Genomic DNA, 25094 nt, shown 5'->3' on the forward strand with positions numbered 1-25094 from the left:
ATAATTGATTTGATGTTTTTTTTTTGGTTGTTTTTAATTCATTACAACAAAACACGAAATTAGAATTCAAAAGTTTGTTGTTTGTTTGCACTCAAGTAACCTATTAATTTTCTTCCTAATTCCTTAATATAAACTTCAAAAGTTGCTTTATACAAGGAAATTATTGCAACAGTGAAAACCACCAGGAAATGATAAAAAATGAATTAATAAAAAATTAAGAAGACAATTTGATGCACTGGATTCTTAAACTAATAAAAAATACAGGGAACTCAGAAAGTATACTGATGTAGTGGAGAAAGGGTCATCTAATAACGATATTAAAAAAGAAGACCGAAGGATATCAGTAACTACAGAGGAATCATGTTACTGAACACCACATACAAAATATTGTCAAGCACATTGGGAAATAGATAAATTACCGAAAATACACTAGGGCAATATCCGCCAGGCTTCAGAAAAAGAAAATCAACCATAGATGCCAACACAGCTGATTGAAAAGTGATATGAACGTGATATAAATTGTCACTTACTATTTATAGACTTCTAGCAATCTTTCGACTCTCTAAATAGACTCGCAACACTTAATAAAAATGCAAACCTGATTAGATTTATTTATCAAAATTTCCTTCACACTAAATAATAATCAATAGTCCTTAATACAATTTAAAAAATGAGAATTTTTAATCTTTAGGCAAAACTTCAATATTTCCTGTTGGTAAAATGATTAAAATTCAGGTAATATACTTTACAAACATTATAAAAATAATTTTTTCTCTTATAGACGAGAACACAAAAAAATCATAAATATTTAATTTTAATTAAAAAAATAATTATTGTCATTAAATTAGAAATGAGCACGCCGCTGTTCTGGTAAACATATCTTGAGCGGAGATCTTTAGGACACCCGATTATATAGGGACTAATAGGGAGAATACGGGACTGCTTAGTCTATATATTATCATGGTAAACTCGGTTCGCTATTCCCAGTCCGAACTGTCTAGTGAATTTAGTAATTATTTTTTTGCGAAGTTAGTTACTTTTTGACAGACTAAAAGTGGCTGGAAATTACTATACAACCAAGCACACGTACTCACAGCCAATATTAATAGTAAACAAACTAAATAGTAAATAAAATAGAACTTTGCGAATTACCGACAATTGATATTTATTTATCTGCACCATATAATAAATGGTTATGTTAAATTATAACGACTAAAATATATTTTTTAAATATATACTACCCAAAATTTGATGTGTTTAGTATACACTTCCAATATTTAGAATAATTCTTCTTTTTTTTTAAAGAAAGATGTCTGCAATTGTAGTATACTTGAGCTATTAATACTGAGAAGTAGGAATTGTTGTGTTGTAGGTTTCCGTCAATGAATCTGTCAAAATATGCCCGAGCTAAGCGAATGGAGTTTACAATGTGTATTCATTGTACCATGATATATTATACGTCATTCGTCATTGGAAATAAACACATACATAACCTTACAAAAGTTTTGATTTGAACTTTGATTGAACATATTTGTAAAATTAAGAACAAGTTGTAATACACAATGTCTGAAAATGAAACTCTTATTTTACTTGATTTTAAAGATAATTTAGCAAATGGAACTTTTGAAAAAGAAACTTTCATTCGTGTGGCCAACTTACACAAGAAAAATCCACTTGTTCAAATTAATGATACAATTTTCGAAGGTAATGAATTATATTTTCTTAGCTTTGGTATATATTTAATTTAAAATTACTTGTGTAACTCACTAATCTGCTACATTGCATATTATATGTAATTAGTTCCTCTGAGTACAATATCTAATTTATAATCACTTTTTTGTCACTAATGTCTTTTTTGATTTTGGTGAAAATAGCTCTCTCACATTTATTATTTTTAAGGTAAATATGATCATGCAATGGGTACAAATTTATTTTTCGAAGAAATTCAAGATGTTCCTCCAGCATATGATCCTTTTTTTAAAAGAAAAACAAACCAATACGGGTGTACATTCCATGGAATAAAAACAATAAATTTAAAGCAAATGAAAATACCACCTCCCAAAGTAGAAAAAAGTGAAATCACAAAAGATATTGAATTTAATTTAGATTGGGATTATAATACACTTTTACAGAAGTTTTCTGATGGTGTTCTAACACTGCATGACGTTATAAAGAAGGAGGACAAGGATGATGATCAAAACCAAAAACAATCAGATGTTAACATCACATCAAATACGAGAAATGATTTACAAGAAAATGTGAGGTCTAAACAACAACCAATTACCGATGAAGGTGAAGCAATGGAAATAGAAGAACAAGATAATCATATACTAACCAAAACACTGACAACTATTGCTACTCAAGATTTAATAACCTATGGTGACGACATAAATAATGAACAAATTTTGGAAGATATAGATGCTACAAATCTCCTTCATGATTATGAAAAACTTAAAAAGCTTGCTTTTCGCCCAGTCAAAAGGAAACCTGTACTCGATCAAATGCCTGAGTGTGATCCAAAATACAGAGAACCTTACGAATATCATAATTTGGAAAAACAGGTAAATTATTTCAATGGTTTACATTGTTTTAAAGTTATTTTTTTGTGACATCTTAATGTTTTAAATATATTATGCATCCAAATCTTGATTCCCTAATACACTTGCAACATGTTTTGGTATGTATCTTTCAGTCCTTTACTGCTGCCTTTATATATAGTAGAGTACTGCTGGACTTTATTTTCAATCCAACAGGGTCTCAAGAAACTCAATAGTCAGTCAGTAAATCAGTTATTATGTCCTGACTAGTATGACTCAGGGCCACTCTCATAAAGATGAGGAAATTCTTCTGCAACAGAGATATAAGCATCCCTCTCCGATTAAGAATACTAAGGGGCTACGTATTTAACACGCTATTATACGGTGTAGAGGCCTGGACTCTCAAGCAGAACAATCTAAAAAATATTGAAAGTTTCAAGATGTGGTGCTACCGTCGAATGCTGAAGATAAGTTGGGTTGAAAGAGTTACAAATTTTGAAGTAATGCGAAGGATAGGAAAAGACCTAGAAATTTTGTCAACAATCAAATGAAGAAAACTCGAATATTTGGGTCACGTGATGAGAGGACATAAATACGCATTACTTCAAAATATAATGCAAAGCAAAATAGAAGGGAAACGGAATCCAGGCCGTAGAAGAATGTCATGGCTGCATAATTTGAGAGAGTGGTTTGGCTGTACCACTAATGAACTCTTTAGGTCAGCTGTAAACAAGGTCAGGATAGCCTTGATGATTTCCAATCTCCGATAGGAGTGGCACAAGAAGAAAAAGAAGAAGTATGACTCAGTAGGAAAGATCTTTCATCAAGGGATAACTAACAAACTGGGACTTTTATAAACCAATCCTCTCCAATATTATCTTCATTAATCCATGCTTGAGAATGACAATTACACAATCTATTATGGGGACCTCACTGTGCTCACAGATCAACCAGTGGCAGATAGTAGACCAGATCTCATACTAGTTAATAGATTAACTGGAAAATCAACAGTAATTGATGTGGCGATACATAACAACAATGATCTGTATCTTAAACACAACAAAAAGATCGCCAAATACAGATATCTGGAAATTTCAAGTAAGGAGACAATGGAGAATGGAAAGATTCAGACTATTATCCTATTAACAAAATTCAGTTAGTGGGAAATGACTAATCAATCTTATGATTTGGTGGATATAAAATCTGTAAGATTTAAGCACTTTTTGACTGAGTATGTTAGGGAGCGAAGATGAGTGACTTTTAACTTGGAGTAATCATTTCAGTTTAATAAGATTTTCAGGATAATTTATTTTAATTTAATCAATTGTTCGCATATTTGTTCGTGAGATATTGCCTCTGCAAATTCAATGGAGATTCAACTGCTTCATCTTACAATATATTGATCGGTGTAGATTTAAGATACTCAAGGCACAGGCATAGAGATTTATTTTTCTGTACTTCAATTTAGAACGCATTTACCTGCATTTTATAAATTTACTAGCTGTACCCTGCGCGCGTTGCTACACAACCAACTAAAATAAATTTGAAAGAAAGACATACAAATATTCAATTCATTTTGAGTCATTTTATCAATTTTGTTCATTTTGAAAAAACTTGAAATTGCAATGTTTCGTTTCAATTCGACATTTATTAAAGTGCTGTGGGATACACAATCTTTGTGTTTTTCGTTCTGGTTTATAAACGAATAAATCAGAAGGTTTTCTGACGCGTGAGCAAGCCAAATAGAGCTGCCCATGTGAGAAGCATGGTTTCTCCAAATTTAATCCACACACTTGCAACCATTGCTGTTGTGCTTTATTGATAGTCATTGCGAAAGCGAGTCACACCATAAACTGTAAATATTTATGCACAAAACTATTAAAAAATGAAAAAAGGTTTAAATCTTTGTATGTAGGTATATTTAAAAAACCCTTAAAAGGGCTACATCAAAAAACACAAACGTTTTCGGAATAATAATTTCATCATCAGGTTAAAAAGCAGGTTAACATGCCTGAGCCACCAAAATATTAGGGTACAACCCTTTACAAAAAATTTAAGATACCAAAAAAATGTACATGTTATTGTTTAAAAGTGAGTGATGTTTAATATTTTATTAGATTTAACTTCAGGCAACACATAACCATGCCTCACGTGAGTGCCAGCGTCCGGAGGGTAAACTTCTTCAAACTGACATCAGCTGGTAACATCAGGTGACAAAACAAAGAAAAATTTTTAAAAAGGAACATAATACATTCAAATATATAGATTGCTAAGAAAGTGAGTATATTGAGTGATTTGAATTGGCCTCTACAGGATTCTCCCGCCTTCAATCCTAAGATCACACGGACTGTCTTTTTTGGACTTCTTTACATCTTTAAAGAGAAGAAGGAAAATCTGTGTACAGACACCTGTGGGTGGAAGGGCCGGTTAAGGCAAACATCTCTCCTGATGCCCTGCTATCGCCTGATTCGCGATTTGCGTTAGATAATAATCCAGCTGCCTATGCCCACAGTCCACCCAGCTTCGAAGGTTCGGGATTAGTGACTTCGTCCACTCCGCCACATCACGTGTTGCCTCCCACTCCTGTTGCCACTGACGAATTGAGACTAATCTCTCGGCCAGTCTTATCTCATTCATTTCTCGCTCTCCAATGTTCCGCCCCCTACGACTGTGAATCCTTGCCCTTTCACCTACCAGCACATGTAAAGGAACACAGCCGGTGATAACCCACAGAGCGACAGCTGACGCAGTTCTGTAGACACATGCTACCCGCAGCAGACTAGTTCTGTCCACGCATACCATGAGCCTCTTGTAAGTTGGTACTTCTACCGCCTCACTCCAGACTGGGGCCGCGTAGAGGACGACAGACTGCACAACACCGTGGAGCGCCCTTCTCCTTTCGGATTTGGGACCACCGATATTAGGCATTATCCTCCCCAGCGCAGCCATTCTCTGAATAGCTCTGAGGGTCACCCCCCTCAAATGTTCCTCCCAACTCCCACCCTGGTGGAGAGTAACTCCCAGATACTTAACGTACTTTTTGGGCGCCACTCTCGCTCCCGCGCACTCAAATTCCACCCTATCTCTCTTTCTGTAGCCTCTGAGTACTACAGCCTCCGTCTTATCCTCCGCGAGGGAAAGATCATGCTCACTCATCCAATCCTCAACTAGGACACACGCACGCGTAACTTGAAGCAAGAGTTCCTCCCTATCACGTGCCACCACCAGCATAACAAGGTCGTCCGCGAATGCGAAGGGGGTCACACCCTCCTCATATTCGCAGTTTAAGACCCCGTCGTATGCTAGGTTCCACAACGTCGGACCCAGGACGGAGCCCTGCTGGACCCCAGCCGTTACATCCACCATCACACCATTTTCCACCACAATCTTCCTCTCGGAAAGATAATCAGCGACTACATTCCTCAGATACCCAGGACAGTTCCTTGCTTCCAAAGAGCCCATTACGTGACCCCACTGCAATGTATTAAAAGCATTTCGGACGTCAAAGAGAATCAGGACGACCCATCGATGATCAGCCCCAATTCCCCGTGCCGCCCGGAGCACATCGGTCACCGCATCCACTGTACTTTTACCCTGGCAGAAACCATATTGTCTCGATCAATATGTATCATCTCCTCGATAAGCGAACGTTTCATTCTGCCTTTTTGGACTATAAAGACAGTTGAGCTATCTACTGCAGCACCCCCCAGAAGATTACCCTATATCGCATAATAGAATAAAAGTTTGCATAATATACTGATAATAAAATCCCCTGGTCTAGATAGCTCTTTAACACTCTTAATGAGTAGCAGGCTCTATTCAGTTTTTTTCTTGTATTTTGTATTTGTTCCCCCCAATTCAGATTCTGGTCAATATGAATACCAAGAAAATTTAACTGATCTAGCAGGTTCCGTGTTTTGTAATAGAAAATTAATTGTATCTGGAAACTGTTCTCGTGACTGGCTGGTTCTAAAGTAGACAAAAACTGTCTTATCAGTATTAAGCAACAACCGATTTCTACTGAACCACTGTTCAGCCTTGCTTAGAATTTGCTCTGCCACTGTGAGGAATGTTTCTAAAGTTTTTTTTCCAGAAAAGCACATTTGAGTCATCATCAGGCACATGTAGACCAAAAAGATAAAAGGCCCCAGGACATTCCCCTGTGGTATACCTAATTTTAAATTGATATGATCAGAGTAAACCTTACATCCCCTTTTCTCCACGCATACCTTTTACGACCTATCTATGAGAAATGATTTTATCCAATTTAATGCCGGTCCCTGTATTCCATAAAGATGTAATTTTTGTAATAAAAGAACATGATCTAGGCTATCGATAGCCTTAGATAGGTCCAAAAAAGCACGTAGTGTTTTCATCTTTGCCTCCAGTTTTTCTAAAATTTTTTATATAAAATCATAGGTAGCTGTCTCAACAGATCTCCCTGCGAGAAAACTATGCTGTGAACTAATAAATAAGTTGTTTGTACTAAAAAAGTTTTGTAGTCTGAAATATATTGCTTTTTCAAATATTTTTGAGAGTGATGGAAGAAGGCTTATTGGTCTATAGTTCTCCATTTTAGCAACATCACCTTTTTTATGTAGTGGCTTCACAATTGCCAGTTTTAAACTTTGAGGAAGTTTACCTTGCCTGAAAGAAGCATTAACTATAAAAGAAAGAGGAAGATAAATCTCTGATGAAACATATTTAAGTTTGTTGACATTTCATCATAACCAGAGCTGTGCTTGTTTTTTAAGTTATTTATTATGTGACTTATTTCTTTCTCTGAAACGGGAGTTAAAAACATGCAATGATTAGTTTGTTCGATATTAATTTGAAAATGTTTTGCATGCTTTATTTTCTTTACAGCTTTATCTCTTTGAGTGGAAAACATTATATAAAAATTTTCTGAACTATACTCATAAAAGCATCCCACTGCACTGATTATCTACATCTAATGTCTCAAAAACAGATACCCAGTCTACATTACCTAACATGAATTTAAAAAAACGTTTATTCTCCTTGCTAAATATTCGTTTTTTTATTATATTTGACTCAAATTCATTTAATTCAAATTTTACCTTTTGAGCAGTATGATATGATGTATGAGGATTGAATACAAGAGAATCAAATATGTCAAGATTTGTAAAAATATTATTTATACAGGATTTTTTGTTACCTTGTATGCGTGTATAGTCTTTGATGGAAGGTTTAATATCAAAGGAACTCAAAAACATTTTTAATGGGTCTGGCCACCTCGCATCCTCAAGCAGCATATCTAAGTTAAAATCACCAGCCAGAAAAATGACGGAGTCCTTGTCAACTAAATCACAAAGTATTTCGTCTAATTTGTTTATTAAAACTTGTGGGTCTTATGTTCGATAGATGGATAGGATTACAATCTTCTTTTTATTAATTCGCACCTCTGCAGCGGAACACTCAAACACCGTTCTTTCTGATAAACAAGAAATATCTTCCCGGGCTTTTGCAATAAACGTGTCTTTGATGTATACCGCACTGCCACCATGCTCCTGTGAACTGCTTGTACAATAGGAAGAGATCAGTTTAAAATTCCGCACATTGTTCTTCTGTTTTCCAGTGCTCAGTTAAACAAAGAGCAAAGCAGTCATGATGATCTTCTAGGATAAAATAATGGCATCAATACTTGTTTTAATTGATTGCGTATTTAAGTGGATTACTAATCATTTCTTTTGGCGTGTGCCGTTTACTGTCTTTTGACACTGGGGTGCCTCTGTACATTCTGAAAATGGTTAAAAATTACACCATTCGGCCATAATTCTTGCTGCATTAAATGAGGTATTTTTAGTTCTGGAACAGTAATTTTAAATGAACTTTTGTACTTATCTGTCCTGGTTTTCATTTTTCCGCAGATAACGTTTTCATCCAGTTTTCTTTATTTTAGATAGTTAAGTGTTTCCTGAGCTTCCGTTTTTGAATCGAAACCTGACAGGAAAATTGCCATATGTTTTGTGGCCACACGCAGGATACTGTAATGTTTTTTTATTGATTCTAATTTATTATATTGTTCTTATATTAATTTATTAAAAAGCACGATAATTTATATCAATTTATTAAACCACTGTACAACAATTTATTTGACTAATAATACATAATTTATCTAGACGAACGTTACAATTAAATCGCGAGCGCGAGTCTTCAAAATTAACTGTTTCCTTCAATGAAAGCTCCGTTATTATATATAAAAATACAACCAGTCGAGAATTCAGGTGAATCCCTCTGATTATACTAGAAGTAAATCCGGGTCATCGTTTCGACCGGTTTCTGGAAGCTTCCGTTTCAGGTAGATTTCTACCAGCCGATCGAAGGATCTCGTAGAATCTACAACATATTAGTGAATAAACATGTTTACAGGTTTTTAATATGACTCATATTTTTACGTAACAATACTTCCAGCATTCTCATTGGTTCCCTGGAGTGGACCTGGTCGTTCAATAAGTGTTGGACGAGTTGTTTTGTAAAAAACTCTTTTTTTTTGGTTTCCCATTTTCGTCTTCAATCAGCGGACGGTTGATATCTTTAACAGGCGTCACGGGTGCAATTGAACTGCTTGATATTCTTGGTTTAGTTGGCAACTCAGACAAATTAACAGAACAAAGTGGCTGTTCTGTGACTGCGTCAACTGACCTTTTAGTCTCCTTCAAATCATTTTGTTCTTTTAAAATTAATGGATTGTGATTGTTATTCTTAGTTTTTGCAGCATTTTTTACCTCCATGGAATTTTTTGTTAACTTTTTCTCTATGCTTTCTATTTTTTCCCATAGTAGCTTATTATTTTCCTCTAGGATTTAATTGTTACTTCTTAACTCACAAATTAGTTCATTTAGCAGATGAATGATCGTATTTTCCATGCCTTCCCCACTATTTAAGGTTATGTTAGAATCACAACAAATCACACGCGAGTTATAGTCGTTGACCAAGCCAATACCCTAAATCCGATGCGTCAGCACCTGAACTATGATCGACCTGAATATAAAAGTGCAACTTGCGAATTATTGTTTTATTTTCCAATGTGTAATGTATTTTATTTTAATTAATTATTATTCAGTCTGATTTGAAACTTTGTACAGCGAAGTCTGATTTTAATATTGTAACTTTTAAGAACGCAATAAAGTTCTCTCGCATTTGTAAATTAAATAATTATTTTTTAAAAATCGTCCCTGAAGGGCAGAAACTATCAGTGGCGCAGTCTTAGTGGATTTTTCGTAGAATTCCATTGCGGATATTCGTGAGTTTTAACTCTTTGGCGAAAAAAGAACCGGTTTCCATTTTTCATAAACTTTTCGAACTGTCAGTGATTTTGGGCTCCATCAGGACATCCAGAATTTCCAGGGACATCAGAATAAACAAGCAGAAGTACATAAATGTGGTAAGCTAATAATTTTTATTCATATTCAGACTCCTCTTTGCCTATTAAATCCTTTTGTGAAAATAATAGTCAAGAGTACGTATTATTTACTTATTATTTTTGATAGATAAGAATATAATTAAGAAAGAAAAGTATTAAATAAAAATAAAATGACTTCACCAAGTACTTCAAATGCTACTATTATTGTACCTAAGTTAGATATCGCAAATTTAGCCATTATTCCTCGTTTTGATGGCAATATCAATAAACTTTATAGATAAATGCTACCGAATCAATCTTACAACATTATTTTGATACAACTAATCCTAATAGCTTTCAAAATTGTTTATTATTGAACGGTATATTAAATCAATTAGAAGGAAGAGCTGAAGAAATAATTGCGATTAGCTGCAATACTGATTGGGATGGTATAAAAAATACATTAATTTTAAATTTTGTTGATCAAAGCGACGAAAATTGTCTAAATCAGGATCTAGTTAATCTTAAACAAAAGCCAAACGAATCACTTTATCAATTTCATGAAAAGGTGCTAGATTTATTAAATTCTATTTATAACTATATAGATTTACACCATCTTGGTCAGGAACGTACATACAAACGAGATTTCTTTAACAAACAAGCATTAAAAACATTTTTAGCAGGTTTAAGAGAACCTTTAGGACCCATAATTCGGGCAATGATACCACAATCTATCGAGCAAGCTATACAATTCATTAAAGAAGAAGATAATATTAAATACTATCAAAAACTCAAAATTTTAATACTAATAATAATAATAATAATAATAGTAACAACCTGTGGGAGTTTTTTGTCAGTTCTTCTATCAGGCGCGGCCCCCTGCGAATGGGGGATACTCTCTGGGTATTCGTAGCGCAGATACCCAGAGGGTAGCAGGGATACCTGCCGTGGAACAAAAACTGACACCTGGCAGTAGGTATAAAATGCACACCCATGATAATGGAGTATAATAATTTATGTTTAGGGTCGCTGCCTGGGGATCGCCAGGGCACGTCTGGAGCCGGCGCTGGACGTGACAGCATGCGGGACGTCGGTGGCAGGGTGTTGAGGAGGCGGGCCCCTGTCATACAATCAGCTACAGCCCAACAAGAACAACAACCACAAGCGAGCCAAACAACAACAAGAGCTCTGCTCGCTGAAGGTGCTGCGCTGGAACATCAGCCAGCGCTCACTCAAGCGGGACGACCGAGGCAGCGCATGAAATGGACTGTGTCCATGAATGAAAATATTTTGCGCTTTTATTATAAGGTGACAAACCTCGGTCAAGAAACGATCGGCTATCGACAAAATCTGTATGCCGAATTTTGCAGAGAGTACCCAGAAATCCAAGTATCTGAACAACGAGTAGCAGATCAATACCGGGTAATTATCAGAAATAATCTCATCCCAGAGACTAGACGCAATACCATCAGAAGCGAAGTCGAACGGGAGATTCATAATCAAGAGGTAGTTGGAAATCAAGCCCTTAACGAAATACAAGAGCCAATTCCTGAGGTTGTCATACAAGAACAAGAAACACAACCTGACAATACACAGCAGGAGAACGAGTTGCGCGATAGCCTAGTTAACGAAATGGCACGCGCCGTACAAGAGTTTAATGAAACAAACCCACTTAGCAGACCACCGCTACCAAGAGTAAACTCTTGTAAGAAACTAGGAGTGCTGCTACAAATTGTGAACACTGAAGTTCTGCCCAATTATGTCGTAGAAGCCCATACATTGGAATATATGCACACGCTGATTTACTGTGCAGCAACAGCAATTGCTAATGTTATGGGCATTAAGACCAGAACACGACGGGGTACTAATATCGGAGGGACAGATAACAGAGTTGCACCTTGGGAAAAACGGCTGCTAACGAAAATTGAATCATTACGTAGGGACATTGGTCAAATCACGGAATATGTTCGAGGAACAACAAGTAGAAAAGTAATCAGAAGAGCTGAAGAAATAATGCTAACCACCGCAAGACACTCACAATATAACCCAGAAAACAACACAGCACAACAGTGCCTGGATACATTAAAACAAAAGCTTTCCGTTTACTCAGGCCGACTAAGGAGATACAAAATTAGTAACAAACGAAAATCTGACAATACGCTTTTTGAAAATGCCGAGAAGGCGTTCTATCGAAAACTCAATTCTACTGCAGAAAGTGCCAATAAATCTTACCCAAGCCGAGAAGAAATCCATGAGTTTTGGGGAAATCAACTTTCCACACCAGCCGCTCTTAACACCAATGCTGGATGGATCGAAGATACGGCGCACAACTGCCAACACTACGTTACTGCTCCCTACGAACCCTTCACCACTGAAGAAGTTTCAAATATTATCAAAGAGCTTCATAACTGGAAATCTCCTGGACCAGATGGCGTTCAGAACTTCTGGCTTAAAAAGTTCTGGAGTATTCATGAGTGCCTATCAGCAGTAATTAATAACACTATTTCTAATCCGCAGGAAATACCATCTTTCCTAACCCAGGGAACAACTTATTTAATTCCCAAAGATCAAAATAACACCCAAGATCCAACCAAGTACCGCCCAATTACTTGTCTTCCAACTCTGTATAAATTGGTCACATCCTGTGTAGCCCGGCGTATCAACCAACACTGTGCTTTAAACAATATCATAGAGCCACAACAGAAAGGATGTGCTAAGGGTTCCATGGGCTGCAAAGAACAACTTATCATCGACTCTGTCATTTCTAACCAAGCATATAGCAAAAAACGAAATCTCTTTACTGCTTTCATCAACTACAAGAAAGCGTTTGATTCAGTGCCACATGAATGGCTTATAGATATATTAAAAATAAATAAAGTCGATGATAACATAGTGACCTTTTTAAAACATATAATGTCAGATTGGAAAACAAAAATTCACCTCAAAATACCTGGTGAAAACAATATCGAAACTGAAAATATTGCAATCAACCGGGGCCTATTTCAAGGAGATTCGTTGAGCCCACTGTGGTTTTGTCTAGCGATGAACCCCCTATCCCAGATACTGAACTCAACTGACACAGGTTTTAGCATCAAAAATAACACCACTGTTGTTGCAAAGCTTAATCATCTATTGTATATGGATGATTTAAAACTACTAGCTTCCACTCGAAGTCACCTGGATCAGATGCTAAAAACAGTAGAAAATTTCTCTAATGATATTAGTACGCACTTCGGTCTTGACAAGTGCCGTGTCTTAAATATAATCAAAGGAAAGGTTCAGCCCGGCGGATTCGATATGCAAAACGGCCAGAACATCGAGGCCATGGGTGAAAATGATATGTATAAATACCTCGGAATAAAGCAAGCGCGGAAGATTGACCATAAGCAAATGAAAACTGAGATAACTACTGAGTTTATACGAAGGGTAAAACAGCTGCTTCGTTCACACCTTAACAGTAAAAATTTGTTTAAGGCACTAAACACCTACGCATGTTCCGCGCTTAGCTACTCATTTGGTATTGTTAAGTGGACAAAAACCGATATAGAAAATCTTCAGCGAAAAGTACGAACACACCTCACAAAGGCACAAAAACACCATCCTCGAAGTGCAGTAGAAAGAACGACATTACCGCGGCATTTAGGAGGACGAGGGCTTATGGATATAAGTGAGCAACTAGAAAAACAAATTACTAATTTAAGAACTTATTTTCAGGTGCAGGCTGAGACATCTACTCTACATCGCGCGATTTGCGCAGTAGATGATACAACACCGATCAAACTGAGGGAACCAGAAATGCGCATAAACCATCTTAATAAGGACGAAAAAATGCGCATCTGGATGGGTAAACCTCTGCACGGGCGACATCCCAATGAGGTCAGTCAAGACCATGTCGACAATATAGCGTCGAACTATTGGCTGACATCAGGAAAGATGTTCCCTGAAACAGAAGGTTCACTACTGGCCATTCAGGATCAGGTTATACCAACCAAAAATTACCTAAAATATATCGTCAAAGACCCTCAGGTCAAAAATGACAAATGCCGATATGGGTGTCAAGCTCAGGAAACCATCCAACATCTTACCGGGGGCTGTCAGGCATTTGCTGCAACTGAATATAAGGAACGGCACGACTCAGTAGGAAAGATCATTCATCAAGAGATAGCTATCAAACTGGGACTTCTTCAAACAAACCATCTTCCATATTATCAATACGTTCCTGAGAGTATACTTGAGAATGACAACTACAAGCTATACTGGGACCGCACTGTGCTCACAGATCAAACAGTGGCACATAATAGACCGGATCTCATACTTGTTAATAAACTAAAGAGACAAACAACATTAATTGATGTGGCGATACCCAACAACAATAATCTTCGCGTTAAACAGAACGAAAAAATCGCCAAATACAGGGATCTGGAAATTCAAATACGAAGACAGTGGAGAATGGAAAGTACCCAGACAATACCTATTATTCTCTCTACTACTGGAGTCATTCCAAAAAACCTCCTAGAAAACATAAAAAAGCTAGGTCTGAATGAACATCTCTACAAGACCATCCAGAAAGCTGTACTACTCTCAACGTCCAGATGTGTACGAAAATTTCTGGAGATACTCCAGCATACCAAGTCACCTAGGGCTCGATAACACGGAAAGAGTCCCACCAGAGCTCAATCCTTTTGATACCGTAGGTATCTGGGATGAGTGAATTTTCCCCTTAGAGGGAGTGTGAGCCGTATGGCTAAATCTGGATAGTAACAAATATTCTAGAAACCCAAACTATAATTTTCATTTAAATTCCCAAATAAATTCTCGCAATAATAGACATTTTCAACCTTCACAATCACATCAGTATCAAAGAAACACTCCCCAAAACTATCAGTATAATGTCCAAAATTCTAATAGGCCAACTCAAAATGTTTGGCGACCAAATCCAAATTTTGTTCCCAACAGACCCACTAACATGAGTACATCTACTAGGAATAGTATTCCCCAGTTCAGAAATAGCTTTCAAAACTCTAACAAGCCAGCTCAGAACGCTTGGCGATCAAATCCCAATTTTGCTCCAAACACATCTACTCCTATGAGTACAACTACTAGAAATAGTACTCCCCAATTCAGGAATAATTTCCACAACCCTAGAAATCCAAATTAAAATTTTACATTCGAAGAACTATATAATACTGAATACGAATCGATTAATAATAGTGATTACCAAAATACTCCTCAGACTTCTCATCAACAAACTTATGATACTGTTAACGAAGAGCATCATCAAAATTTTCAAGACGGCATCTTTCAAAACCAGCCGACTTAATAGAATTAAATTTTTCCACAAATAAAAGAGAACTGCCATATATTCAGATTCATGATCCTCCATTAAAGTTACTGGTAGATACAGGTTCCTCTAAATCGTTTTTAAATCCCGAAAAAGCTAACATTTTCTACAAAAATTATATCTTTTATGAACCCTTTGTTGTTTCCGCAGTATTTCAAAGTTCAAAGAAGGACTTTTGTGCAGAAATCCCCATTTTTTCAGAATTTAATCAGGAAGGTAAGATTAAGTTCCATCTTTTTGATTTTCATAGAAGTTTCGATGGTCTTTTAGGACTAGATAACATAAAATATCTTAATGCTAAGTTAGATTTCGTAAATTTCCAATTAACTACTCCATATTCTAGTATACCTATAACATACTATAAATCTGACCTAAAAATAATCTTTAAACAAAAATTGGACCCCTTATCTTGTAGTGTAGCCAAAATTCCAGTTTCTCAAAAATCAGGATGTATATTTATCCCTGACCAAACTATTCAAAAATGTGAAATCCTTGCATGTCTCTCGAACGCAAAAGATGGTTTTGCTCTAGTCGAAATCTATAACCGTACCCAAGATGAAATTTTTGTCACCTTAGATGCTCCAATTGATACTGTTCCCTTTGACGAAAATTGTCATGAATTATTCCATGCAGACATAGTGCCTGCTGACGAAATCGAAACATTTAATATTGAAAATTTAATCCGTACATCTCATATGAACTCTGAAGAAAAACAAAATATTCTAAAAATTTGTAATAAATATTCTAATCTTTTCACAGCGAGGATAAACCTCTTACATTTACAAATAGAATTAAGCATTTTATAAAAACTAAGGATGAACTACCTATTTATAGTAAATCGTATAGATACCCCTTTGTTCATAAACCAGAAGTAAATAAATATGATCGTAATCCGCCAAATCAAAAATTAATGATTACACCCACAGCTACAAAACCGTTAGAAATAATATTTGCAGACACTTTTCAAAGTCAAGGCCAAAAGTTTCTTACTATAATAGACACATTTTCTAAATACGGTCAAGCATACCCACTTTCAGCTTTGACAAGTACTGAAATTGTAAGAGCTTTTCTAACCTTCATGACACATCATGGAATTCCTGATCTCGTAACTATGGACCGAGGCACAGAATTAAAAAACTCTGTTGTACAAGAATTCTTCGACATACATAAAGTAAAAACTCATTATGTTACTACAAATAGTACCCAATCTAAAGGATCTATAGAGAGATTTCATTCCACTCTAATAGAACACCTACGAATAATTAGAAGCAAATCTGATGGAAAAATTGATATCTTAAATCAAATGCCTTATGCTATTTTAGGATATAATAGCTCAATACATTCCGTAACTCAACAAAAGCCTATAGATATTATAAATGGACACATTAACACTAAAGAAATATTTGATATGAACATAGACCAAAAACTGATTAATAATTATATGCAAAAACATAGAGATATGACCAAAGAGATCTATAAAGAACTTAATAAAAAGTTGATCGAACAAAAAGAAAAAAGTATTGATTATCACAATAAGGATCGACACGAACCACTCACATACGAAGAAGACTACAGGAACTACTACTCCTTGTTTACAGGAAAAACACTACACTTGTACGAAATAAACTTAACCCTAAATTTATGAAAGATAAAGTTGTTAAAGATGCAAAAAATTAAAGTTGCTACTCAAAAAAGACTTTTACATAAACAAAACTTATAACCAAAACCAGACGGCCAAAAACTAACCGGAAAAAACTCTTGCAGGTTCCTAATGACAACGATGATGGTCCTGGGCCTTCAACAAGCCGAGACTCAAGAAATCACCTTTACAAATCTTAAAGACAATCCCGGTATACTCCCTTATAAATTAGGTACTGCAAAAATTAAATCCAGTCTTCTTCTTCTTAAAATGCCATACACCAAAGTGCGTAGGCGACTATCTCATTACTAGAATTCTGTTCTTGGCGGCGTGACACAGCTCGCCTGTATTGTGTATTCCTGTCCATTCTTTAATATTCCTTAACCAGGATAATTGTTTGCGGCCGGCTCCTCTCCTACCTTCGATCTTCCCTTGTAGGATTAACTGTGGTATTTCATATTTTGCTCCTCTCAATATGTGCCCAAGGTAACCATACTTGCGTTTTTTAATTAATTTTCCACGCCGGCTCTCTTAAGGACGTCATCGTTTCGAACTCTATCCACCCAAGGTATGCGCATCATTCTTCTCAATGACCATATTTCAAATGATTCAAGTTTGTTGATAGATGTTTTTTTCAAAGTCCACGTTTCCATGCCATAAAGCAAGATGGACCATATGTAGACCAATCCAGTACTCATTCATTTATTCATTAGGTCAATTTAGAACCAATTCAAAAAGAAATTAATACCCTAAGACTTTCCTACCAAAATGTAACAGTTACAATTAAAGACGGCCTTAGTAGTCCTTATTATTCCGAATTAGAAAATCTTGATCGTGTCCTTTTCTACCAGCTACAACTAGCTGAACAAAAACTCCAATCACTTTTACCTAACCACGGAGCAAAAAGAGGTCTTATAGACGGACTAGGCTCAATTATTAAATGTATTACAGAAAACTTAGATACAGAAGACGCAAAACATTATGATAATGCACTAGAAGAACTAAAAAGTAACCAAAATACAATTGTAAATAAACTTAATAAACAAATTTCATTATCGACTGAGATTGTAGAATTTTAATAATACTATTTCTCTCATAAAGAGTAACCAAGAAGTAATTTTCTCTGGTTTAGAATCTATTCGTTCAAACCTTAATAAATTTATTTTTAATTTTGAAGATTTCCTTATAACTAGAAATATTTTAGATCAATTAAGTATAAGTATAACTATTATATTACAGTTGCTAACAGAAATAGAAAACTCTATAACATTTGCGAGACTAGGTATTTTAAATACTAGTATAGTAAAGATTAACGAACTAAAGTCAATATTAACTCAAATTATGAAATATCATTCAAGAAACGAACTAACTTATCCGAATATCACATCAGACATAAATAAATATTCTAATATCTTAGAAACAGAAGCGTACTACTCTAACTTGACAATTGTTTTCATTGTCCATGTTCCAATAGCTTATCCCGACGAATACTCCTATCATTTATACTCGATTCCTACTGTAAATCGAACTACCATAGTGCCCCCTAACACTTATCTGATAATGAATGAAAATTTTTACCAATACACATCTGTACCATGCTCCAATCTGAAGCCAAAATTCTTCTGTCTCGAGAATCATCTGAAAAGTAAAAATGAAGAAGACTGTCTATTCCAACTCCTTAAACTGAAATCTAATCCTACGAGATGTCAAAGAATAGAAGTTCACATTTCAAAAAATATGATCCAACAAGTAGATGAGTCCCACTACATCGCTGTTTTGGTAACCAAAACCAAAATCCAAATGAACTGTACCAACTGTTCAATTAATTTCTGGAAATTATCTCATCACAGTTCCCTTCCAATGCCAGTTTAGCACAGAAGACCAAACATTTACCAATAATCGCCTCATTTCTGAAAGTCAGCCACTATTACTTCCGAATATATGTAGTTATTCCTCATCCTCATCGAGAAGAGATACCCGAAGTTCATATCGAAGATGTCCAACTGGACCAGATTCATTTAGTTAAGAAGAAACAAGAAGAAATTAAAACATTGATACTTAAAAACGCAAAAGCTACTAGTGTTTTTAATTTTTGGAACTTATCAATAATATTATTGATTATAATAATTTTTGCATATTTTGGTATTAAATGTATGAGAAGAACGAATTCACAAAGAAAAGATGATAATCCCCTAGAGAGTGTTCACATCCAAGATGATCCTGAAGAAAACCTACCACAAGCCCAACCTAGGTCATTTTTCAATTCCATGAAAAATTCCAGAAACTAAGGGTGGAGGAGTTATAGTCGTTGACCCCATAAGCCAATACCCTAAATCCGATGCGTCAGCACCTGAACTATGATCGACCTGAATATAAAAGTGCAACTTGCGAATTATTGTTTTATTTTCCAATGTGTAATGTATTTTATTTTAATTAATTATTATTCAGTCTGATTTGAAACTTTGTACAGCGAAGTCTGATTTTAATATTGTAACTTTTAAGAACGCAATAAAGTTCTCTCGCATTTGTAAATTAAATAATTATTTTTTAAAAATCGTCCCTGAAGGGCAGAAACTATCACTCGCGTTTCTTCTAAAATTTGAAGTTTTCTGGCCCAATCCCGTGCCGTGCATGATTTATGGAAGGCTTTTCCACACTTTACACATATTATTGTGCTTATTTTCTTAGTTTTCTAAGTATATATAGATGATATTTACATGATTTTTTTCTATTACAGATATTACAACCTTGTGATTTCTTCGTTAAAGAGCCAGTCAGGAATATAAATGAAGAGACTCTCTCAAACTGTGTAGATATTGATCGATGTGTGCTTTATGGTATACTAGACAAATCTGCGACAAAATCTAGAGTACTGACAAAAGAAGAAAAACAGAATGTTTTATCTTTAGATAATTTTGATAATCTATCGTTGGTTGGTCGATATTACGTTTTAAAAATGCATGTGGAAAGTTTAGAAAAATACTTTAAAGCTAAAAATTTTGCAGACCTTAATAGAAAAGATAAATATGGAAGAACATTTTTACAAACACTGGAAATTTATAAGAGGTTATCCGAAAGCGTGAAGAATCGTATTGAAGAAATAAAAAGTAGTTTAGATGAAAGACAGGTTAAAGTTGAAGTACGGGATGAGGAACCAGGACCAAGTACAAGTAATGGTTGATATCGATATGAGTTTCAAAAGTGAAATGAGATAATAGGCTGTGGTGCGGAGAATATGTTTTACAATATGTATATAAGCATATGCTCTTAATATATACTATATAACTATGTGTAATTTTAATAAATATTATTTTAATAATATAAATAGATTTTGTTTTGACACCTCTCTAACTATGAATTAACCAGTTAGTTTATAAACCTAGTAGTCTTTCCCCATTACTGAGGATCATGATTTCCTGCAATCGAACACATTTTCTCCATTGGTCTATATCTTCAGCAGCTCTAAGAGTTTCGCAGAATGAGTTGCCCGCTAAATTATGAAAATGGTCAGACACCGGTCAGAAGATTTTCCTAAGAATACTTCACAACAGAATTAGGGTAAATGCAAAGATCTTGAAGAAACCCAATTTGGTTTTAAAAATGCTATGGCAACTAGGGAGGCACTTTGTGTGCTAAATATCCTTTTACAAAAATGATGTGATAAAAGAAAAGATGTCTTTGCATGCTTCGTGGATTTCGAAAAGGTATAAAGTACAGCATGGAAATAAATGCAGATGCTAAAAAATATAGAATTAGATGATAAAGATATTCGTGTCAATAAGAATATGTACTGGAAACGATGATATTTCCATACAACGAGGAGTCGGACAAAGTTGTACTTTGACCTCAACATTATTCAGTATTTACTCAAACTTCAATTAAATTGAGTCCAAGTTGAAAAATTTCACAAAATTATATATTTAGGAACCGTCACAGTGGACCAACTGGATCCAGACACAGAAATAAAACGCAGAATAGCAATGACTAAAACTCATCATCATCATCATAAGTGGCTCGACAATCCGTTGTGGATCTTGGCCTGCTCACAAAGAAGTCGCCACTCCTGTCGATTCCTGGCAACTTCCCTCCATCTTCTAACCCTTAGAATATGTAGGTCTTCTTCTACATCATCAATCCATCTCATTCGTGGTCGTCCTCTGCTTCTCGTGCCCTCTGGTTTTGAAAATGTTAATCTCAATGACTAAAACTACTTTTATGAAAATGAAGATATTTTTTGCAATAACCATGTCAGTTTAGAACTAAGACAGAGAAATGGTTAAGTGCTATGTTTGGTCTATACTCCTGTATAGAACAGAAGTGTGGATCCTAAAAGTATCAAGCATGACCTTAATTTGAAGCATTAAAAATATGAATTCCTAGACGGATGTTGAAGATACCTTGGACGGCAAGGAAAAGGAGAATCAGCTAGAGAATTATTAAACATTGTTAAACACATTTTTGCAAATGTCTTATCTGGGACATATATGGAAGTGAGATTTATATAGAACTACAACTAACTCTTAAAGACAAAATAGACGGTCGGAGAGGTGGAAGAAATCAGGTTTCTAGATTTAAAAACATTCATGAATGGACTCAGATATCCAATGCAATTATCCCATGGGGCGCAAGATCGAGAAGCCTTCCAAATGCTGATCGCCAAAGTCGGTCAATTCGCAATCGATTCTTCGAGGCTTCAATTTGAAGATATATTAAAAAAATTTCAACATTTTATCAAAATTTATATTAAAAAAAACCCGTTTAAAAAATGGCAGACTTTTAACCTTATAAATATTTATAATAACTGATATTTTTCGTCACGCGCTTGTAAGTAGGCTCACTGAAAAGATGGTGAAAAACCACAATCTTAAAAAAAAGAACCTTTTATGACCAATAGGAATAGGAAGCAAGATAACATATTTTTCTTAAAATCATATTTCCATTGTAACATCAGGAGCTGAAAATTGGACAGATTATAAACCAAGATCTAAATTGTATGATCCATTTTATTAATGGCATATACCGAGGAGTAAAAAGGTATAACCCGTTAAAGTGATGGTACTCGTAATATATCGCCTGTCTGGGCGCCATTTTTTTTGGAATGGAACTTCAAATTGGAGTTCCAATTATTTTCTTATTAGTTTCTATGGCATGCAGAAGATTGATTTTTTCAAATTGCAGTAGCTCGTTAAAATAATAAGAACTGTGCTATTTTCACCTTCCGGAAAAATTAATTAATTAAAGTTCCTATAAAAACTTCTTAAAAATTAAGTCATTTCCTATTTTTATTTAAATAAACACATTTAGAGCATTAATTTATAATAAATATTTTATATTTATATAAATAATATACATTAGTTATTAAAATTCATATAGTTCTTATGAAATAATAGTAATATGTATTCAATAATTTTTTTATGGAAAAAATTAATTAATTTTTTCGAGAGGTGAAAGTAGACTAGTTCGTATTATTTTCTCGAGCTTCTTCTTCTTCAAGTGCCATCTTCGTTCCGAAGGTTGGCGATCATCAGGGCTATACGTATTTTCGAAACTGCTGACCGAAACAATTCGTTGCTGCTACAGCTATACCATTCCCGTAGATTCTTTAGCCAGGAGTTTCGTCTTCTTCCTATGGACCTTTTTCCTGCTATTTTCCCTTGCATAATTATTCGAAGCAGTTCATATCTTTCGCCTCTTGTAATGTGTCCCAAGTATTGCAGTTTTCGTTTTTTGATCATAAATATGACTTCCTTTTCTTTATTCATTCTTCTCAAGACCTCGACATTTGTGACTCTCTCGGTCCATGATATTCTCAGGATTCTGCGATACATCCACAGTTCAAATGCCTCTAATTTTTTGGTATCAATCTTTTTCAACGTCCATGATTCCATTCCGTAGAACAGCACAGAAAGTACGTAACATCTCATCAGGCGAAGTTTCATTTCAAGGCTCAAATCTCTTCCGCAGAACACTCTCTTCATTTTAGTGAATATGGATCTGGCTTTTTCTATTCTTATTTTGATTTCTGCTGAGCTATCGTTGTCTTCATTTATAAAAGTGCCTAAATATTTGTATTTGCTAACTCGATCGATAATTTCATTGTGTAAATATAAATTTTGGACATTTTGTGTTGATTTCGATATTACCATAAATTTAGTTTTCCTTATGTTCAAAGATAGTCCATATTCTTCGCTGTAGTCTGCTATCTTATTCACCAATGTCTGTAGCTCTTCAAGTGTTTCTGCGATCAGAACGGTGTCGTCGGCAAATCTCAGATTGTTTAATCTAACACCATTTATTTTAATACCTACGGATTGCTCAGAGAGTGTTCTATTCATTACGTCTTCGGATTAGAGATTAAACAGGGTTGGTGACAGTATACACCCTTGTCTCACATCTCGCTTTATTTCGATTTCTTCAGTGGTATTATTCTCTACTCTCACTACTGCTTTCTGATTGTAGTACATATTTGCTATTAGTCGGATGTCTCGTTTATCTAAATTCTTTTCTGTCAGGAGTCTGATTAGGTGATCATGCCGCACTTTATCAAAAGCCTTGTTGAAATCTATGAAACACATGAATACATCTTGATTTATGTCAAGACATCTTTGAGACATAACGTTCAGTGCAAACAACGCCTCTCTTGTTCCAAGTCCATTTCGGAATCCAAACTGGGTATTATTGATGTCCATTTCCAGTTTTCTGTGTACTCTAGAGTGTATAATTTTCAGAAATATTTTCAGTACATGGCTCATCAGACTGATTGTACGGTAATCACTGCATTGTTTGGCATTTATCTTTTTTGGTATAGTAACAAAGGTGGATAAAAGCCATTCTTGTGGTATTTTTCCTGATGTATAAATGCTATTGAAAAGTTTAACCAAAATGTGAATCGAGTCTTTTTCTATTAGTTTAAGGATTTCCGTTGGTATTTCATCTGGACCTGGGGCTTTACCATTTTTCATTCTTTTTAGTGCGTACATTACTTCTTCTTCCGTTATTTCTGGACCTTCGTCTCCTTGTATGTTACTTAGCTCAGATTGTTGTCTATCATCTGCAAAGAGTTCTTCAATATAGTTTTTCCATGTCTTCAACTGTTCTTCTAGTTCTGTTATTATGTTTCCGTTGACATTATACAGGGTATTTGGCTTCTTACGTTTTTGTGTACCTGTAAGTTCTTTCACTTTTTTATGTACATTAAAAATATCATGTTTTGCCTGCAATTGCTCTATTTCTTCACATTTTCTTTTATAAAAATCTTCTTTTGCTATTCTGATTTCTATTTTGATTTCTTTCTGTATTTGTTTATACCTTTGTTCGTTTTTTCCTTTCATTATTCTCCGATTGTCCATGAGAAGAAGGATCTTATCAGTCATCCACCCTTGCTTTATTTTTGGTTTTTCTTTAGTCAGAATTTTCTTCATAGGACCTGTTATCGCCATTTTTACGTTTTGCCATTTTTTATCTATGTTGTTCGTTGGCTGAGATGTTTCTTTTTCATGAAGTATTTTGAAATTATTATTAATACATTTTTGCAGTTTCTCCTTTACCTCCAGGTTACATAAATGACTGACGTCTATCTGATTTGCTCTTCTTTTCTGCTCCAATCTTTTTAGTTTAATACTCATTTGCGCTATTAGAGGGTTATGGTCTGAAAAGACATCTGCGCCTGGGTAAGCTTTAACGGATTTTAAGGAGTTTCTGTATCGTTCGTTTATCAGTAAAAAATCAATCTGGTTTCGAATTATTCTTTCGCCATTGTCCTGGGGTGATTTCCACGTATAAAGTCTTCTCTTTGGTAAGTTGAAGAATGTATTAGATGCAATCATGTTATTCTCCTGGCAGAATTGAAGTAGTCTGTCACCTCGTTCATTTCTTTTACCGAGTCCGTATTCTCCTACATGTTTTCCACTTTTTCCTTTACCAATTTTTGAGTTAAAATCACCTAGAATTACGGTAATGTCTCGCGATTTCGTCGATTTTAATACTTGATTGATTTCTTCGTAGAATTGTTCAATTTCGTCCTCGGATTTATCTGCAGTAGGTGCATAGATCTGTATGATATTTAGTTTACTTGTGTTTGTTTGTAATTGCAGAAATAAGAGCCGATCTGATACTGGAGTAAAATTAATGACCGACTGCATCATAGACTTAGATACGAAAACTGCTACGCCGTGTCTGTGTTGGGTACTACTGTTTCCGGAGTAATATACCATG

At 35.1% G+C, this 25094-nt stretch overlaps 1 protein-coding gene across 1 annotated transcript; it reads left to right on the forward strand.

Moving 5' to 3' along the window:
- The first annotated feature begins 981 nt into the window (after nt 1–981).
- LOC140445578 (uncharacterized) lies at nt 982–20205 on the forward strand. Its single transcript, XM_072537700.1, has 3 exons — nt 982–1704; nt 1900–2561; nt 19618–20205. The coding sequence occupies exons 1-3, from the start codon at nt 1563–1565 to the stop codon at nt 20059–20061; spliced, it is 1248 nt and encodes a 415-aa protein (XP_072393801.1). The 5' UTR covers nt 982–1562; the 3' UTR covers nt 20062–20205.
- Nucleotides 20206–25094: the final 4889 nt, after the last annotated feature.

This window comes from Diabrotica undecimpunctata, chromosome 7 (genome assembly GCF_040954645.1).
Source record: "Diabrotica undecimpunctata isolate CICGRU chromosome 7, icDiaUnde3, whole genome shotgun sequence".
Taxonomy (NCBI): domain Eukaryota; kingdom Metazoa; phylum Arthropoda; class Insecta; order Coleoptera; family Chrysomelidae; genus Diabrotica; species Diabrotica undecimpunctata.

Excerpts from the sequence above, each read along its gene's own strand:
- LOC140445578 (XM_072537700.1), top strand. The coding sequence starts at position 1,563 with ATGTCTGAAAATGAAACTCTTATTTTACTTGATTTTAAAGATAATTTA. Across the intron at positions 1,705-1,899 it reads TAATGATACAATTTTCGAAG|GTAAATATGATCATGCAATG; the intron begins GTAATGAATTAT and ends ATTATTTTTAAG. Across the intron at positions 2,562-19,617 it reads ATCATAATTTGGAAAAACAG|ATATTACAACCTTGTGATTT; the intron begins GTAAATTATTTC and ends TTTCTATTACAG.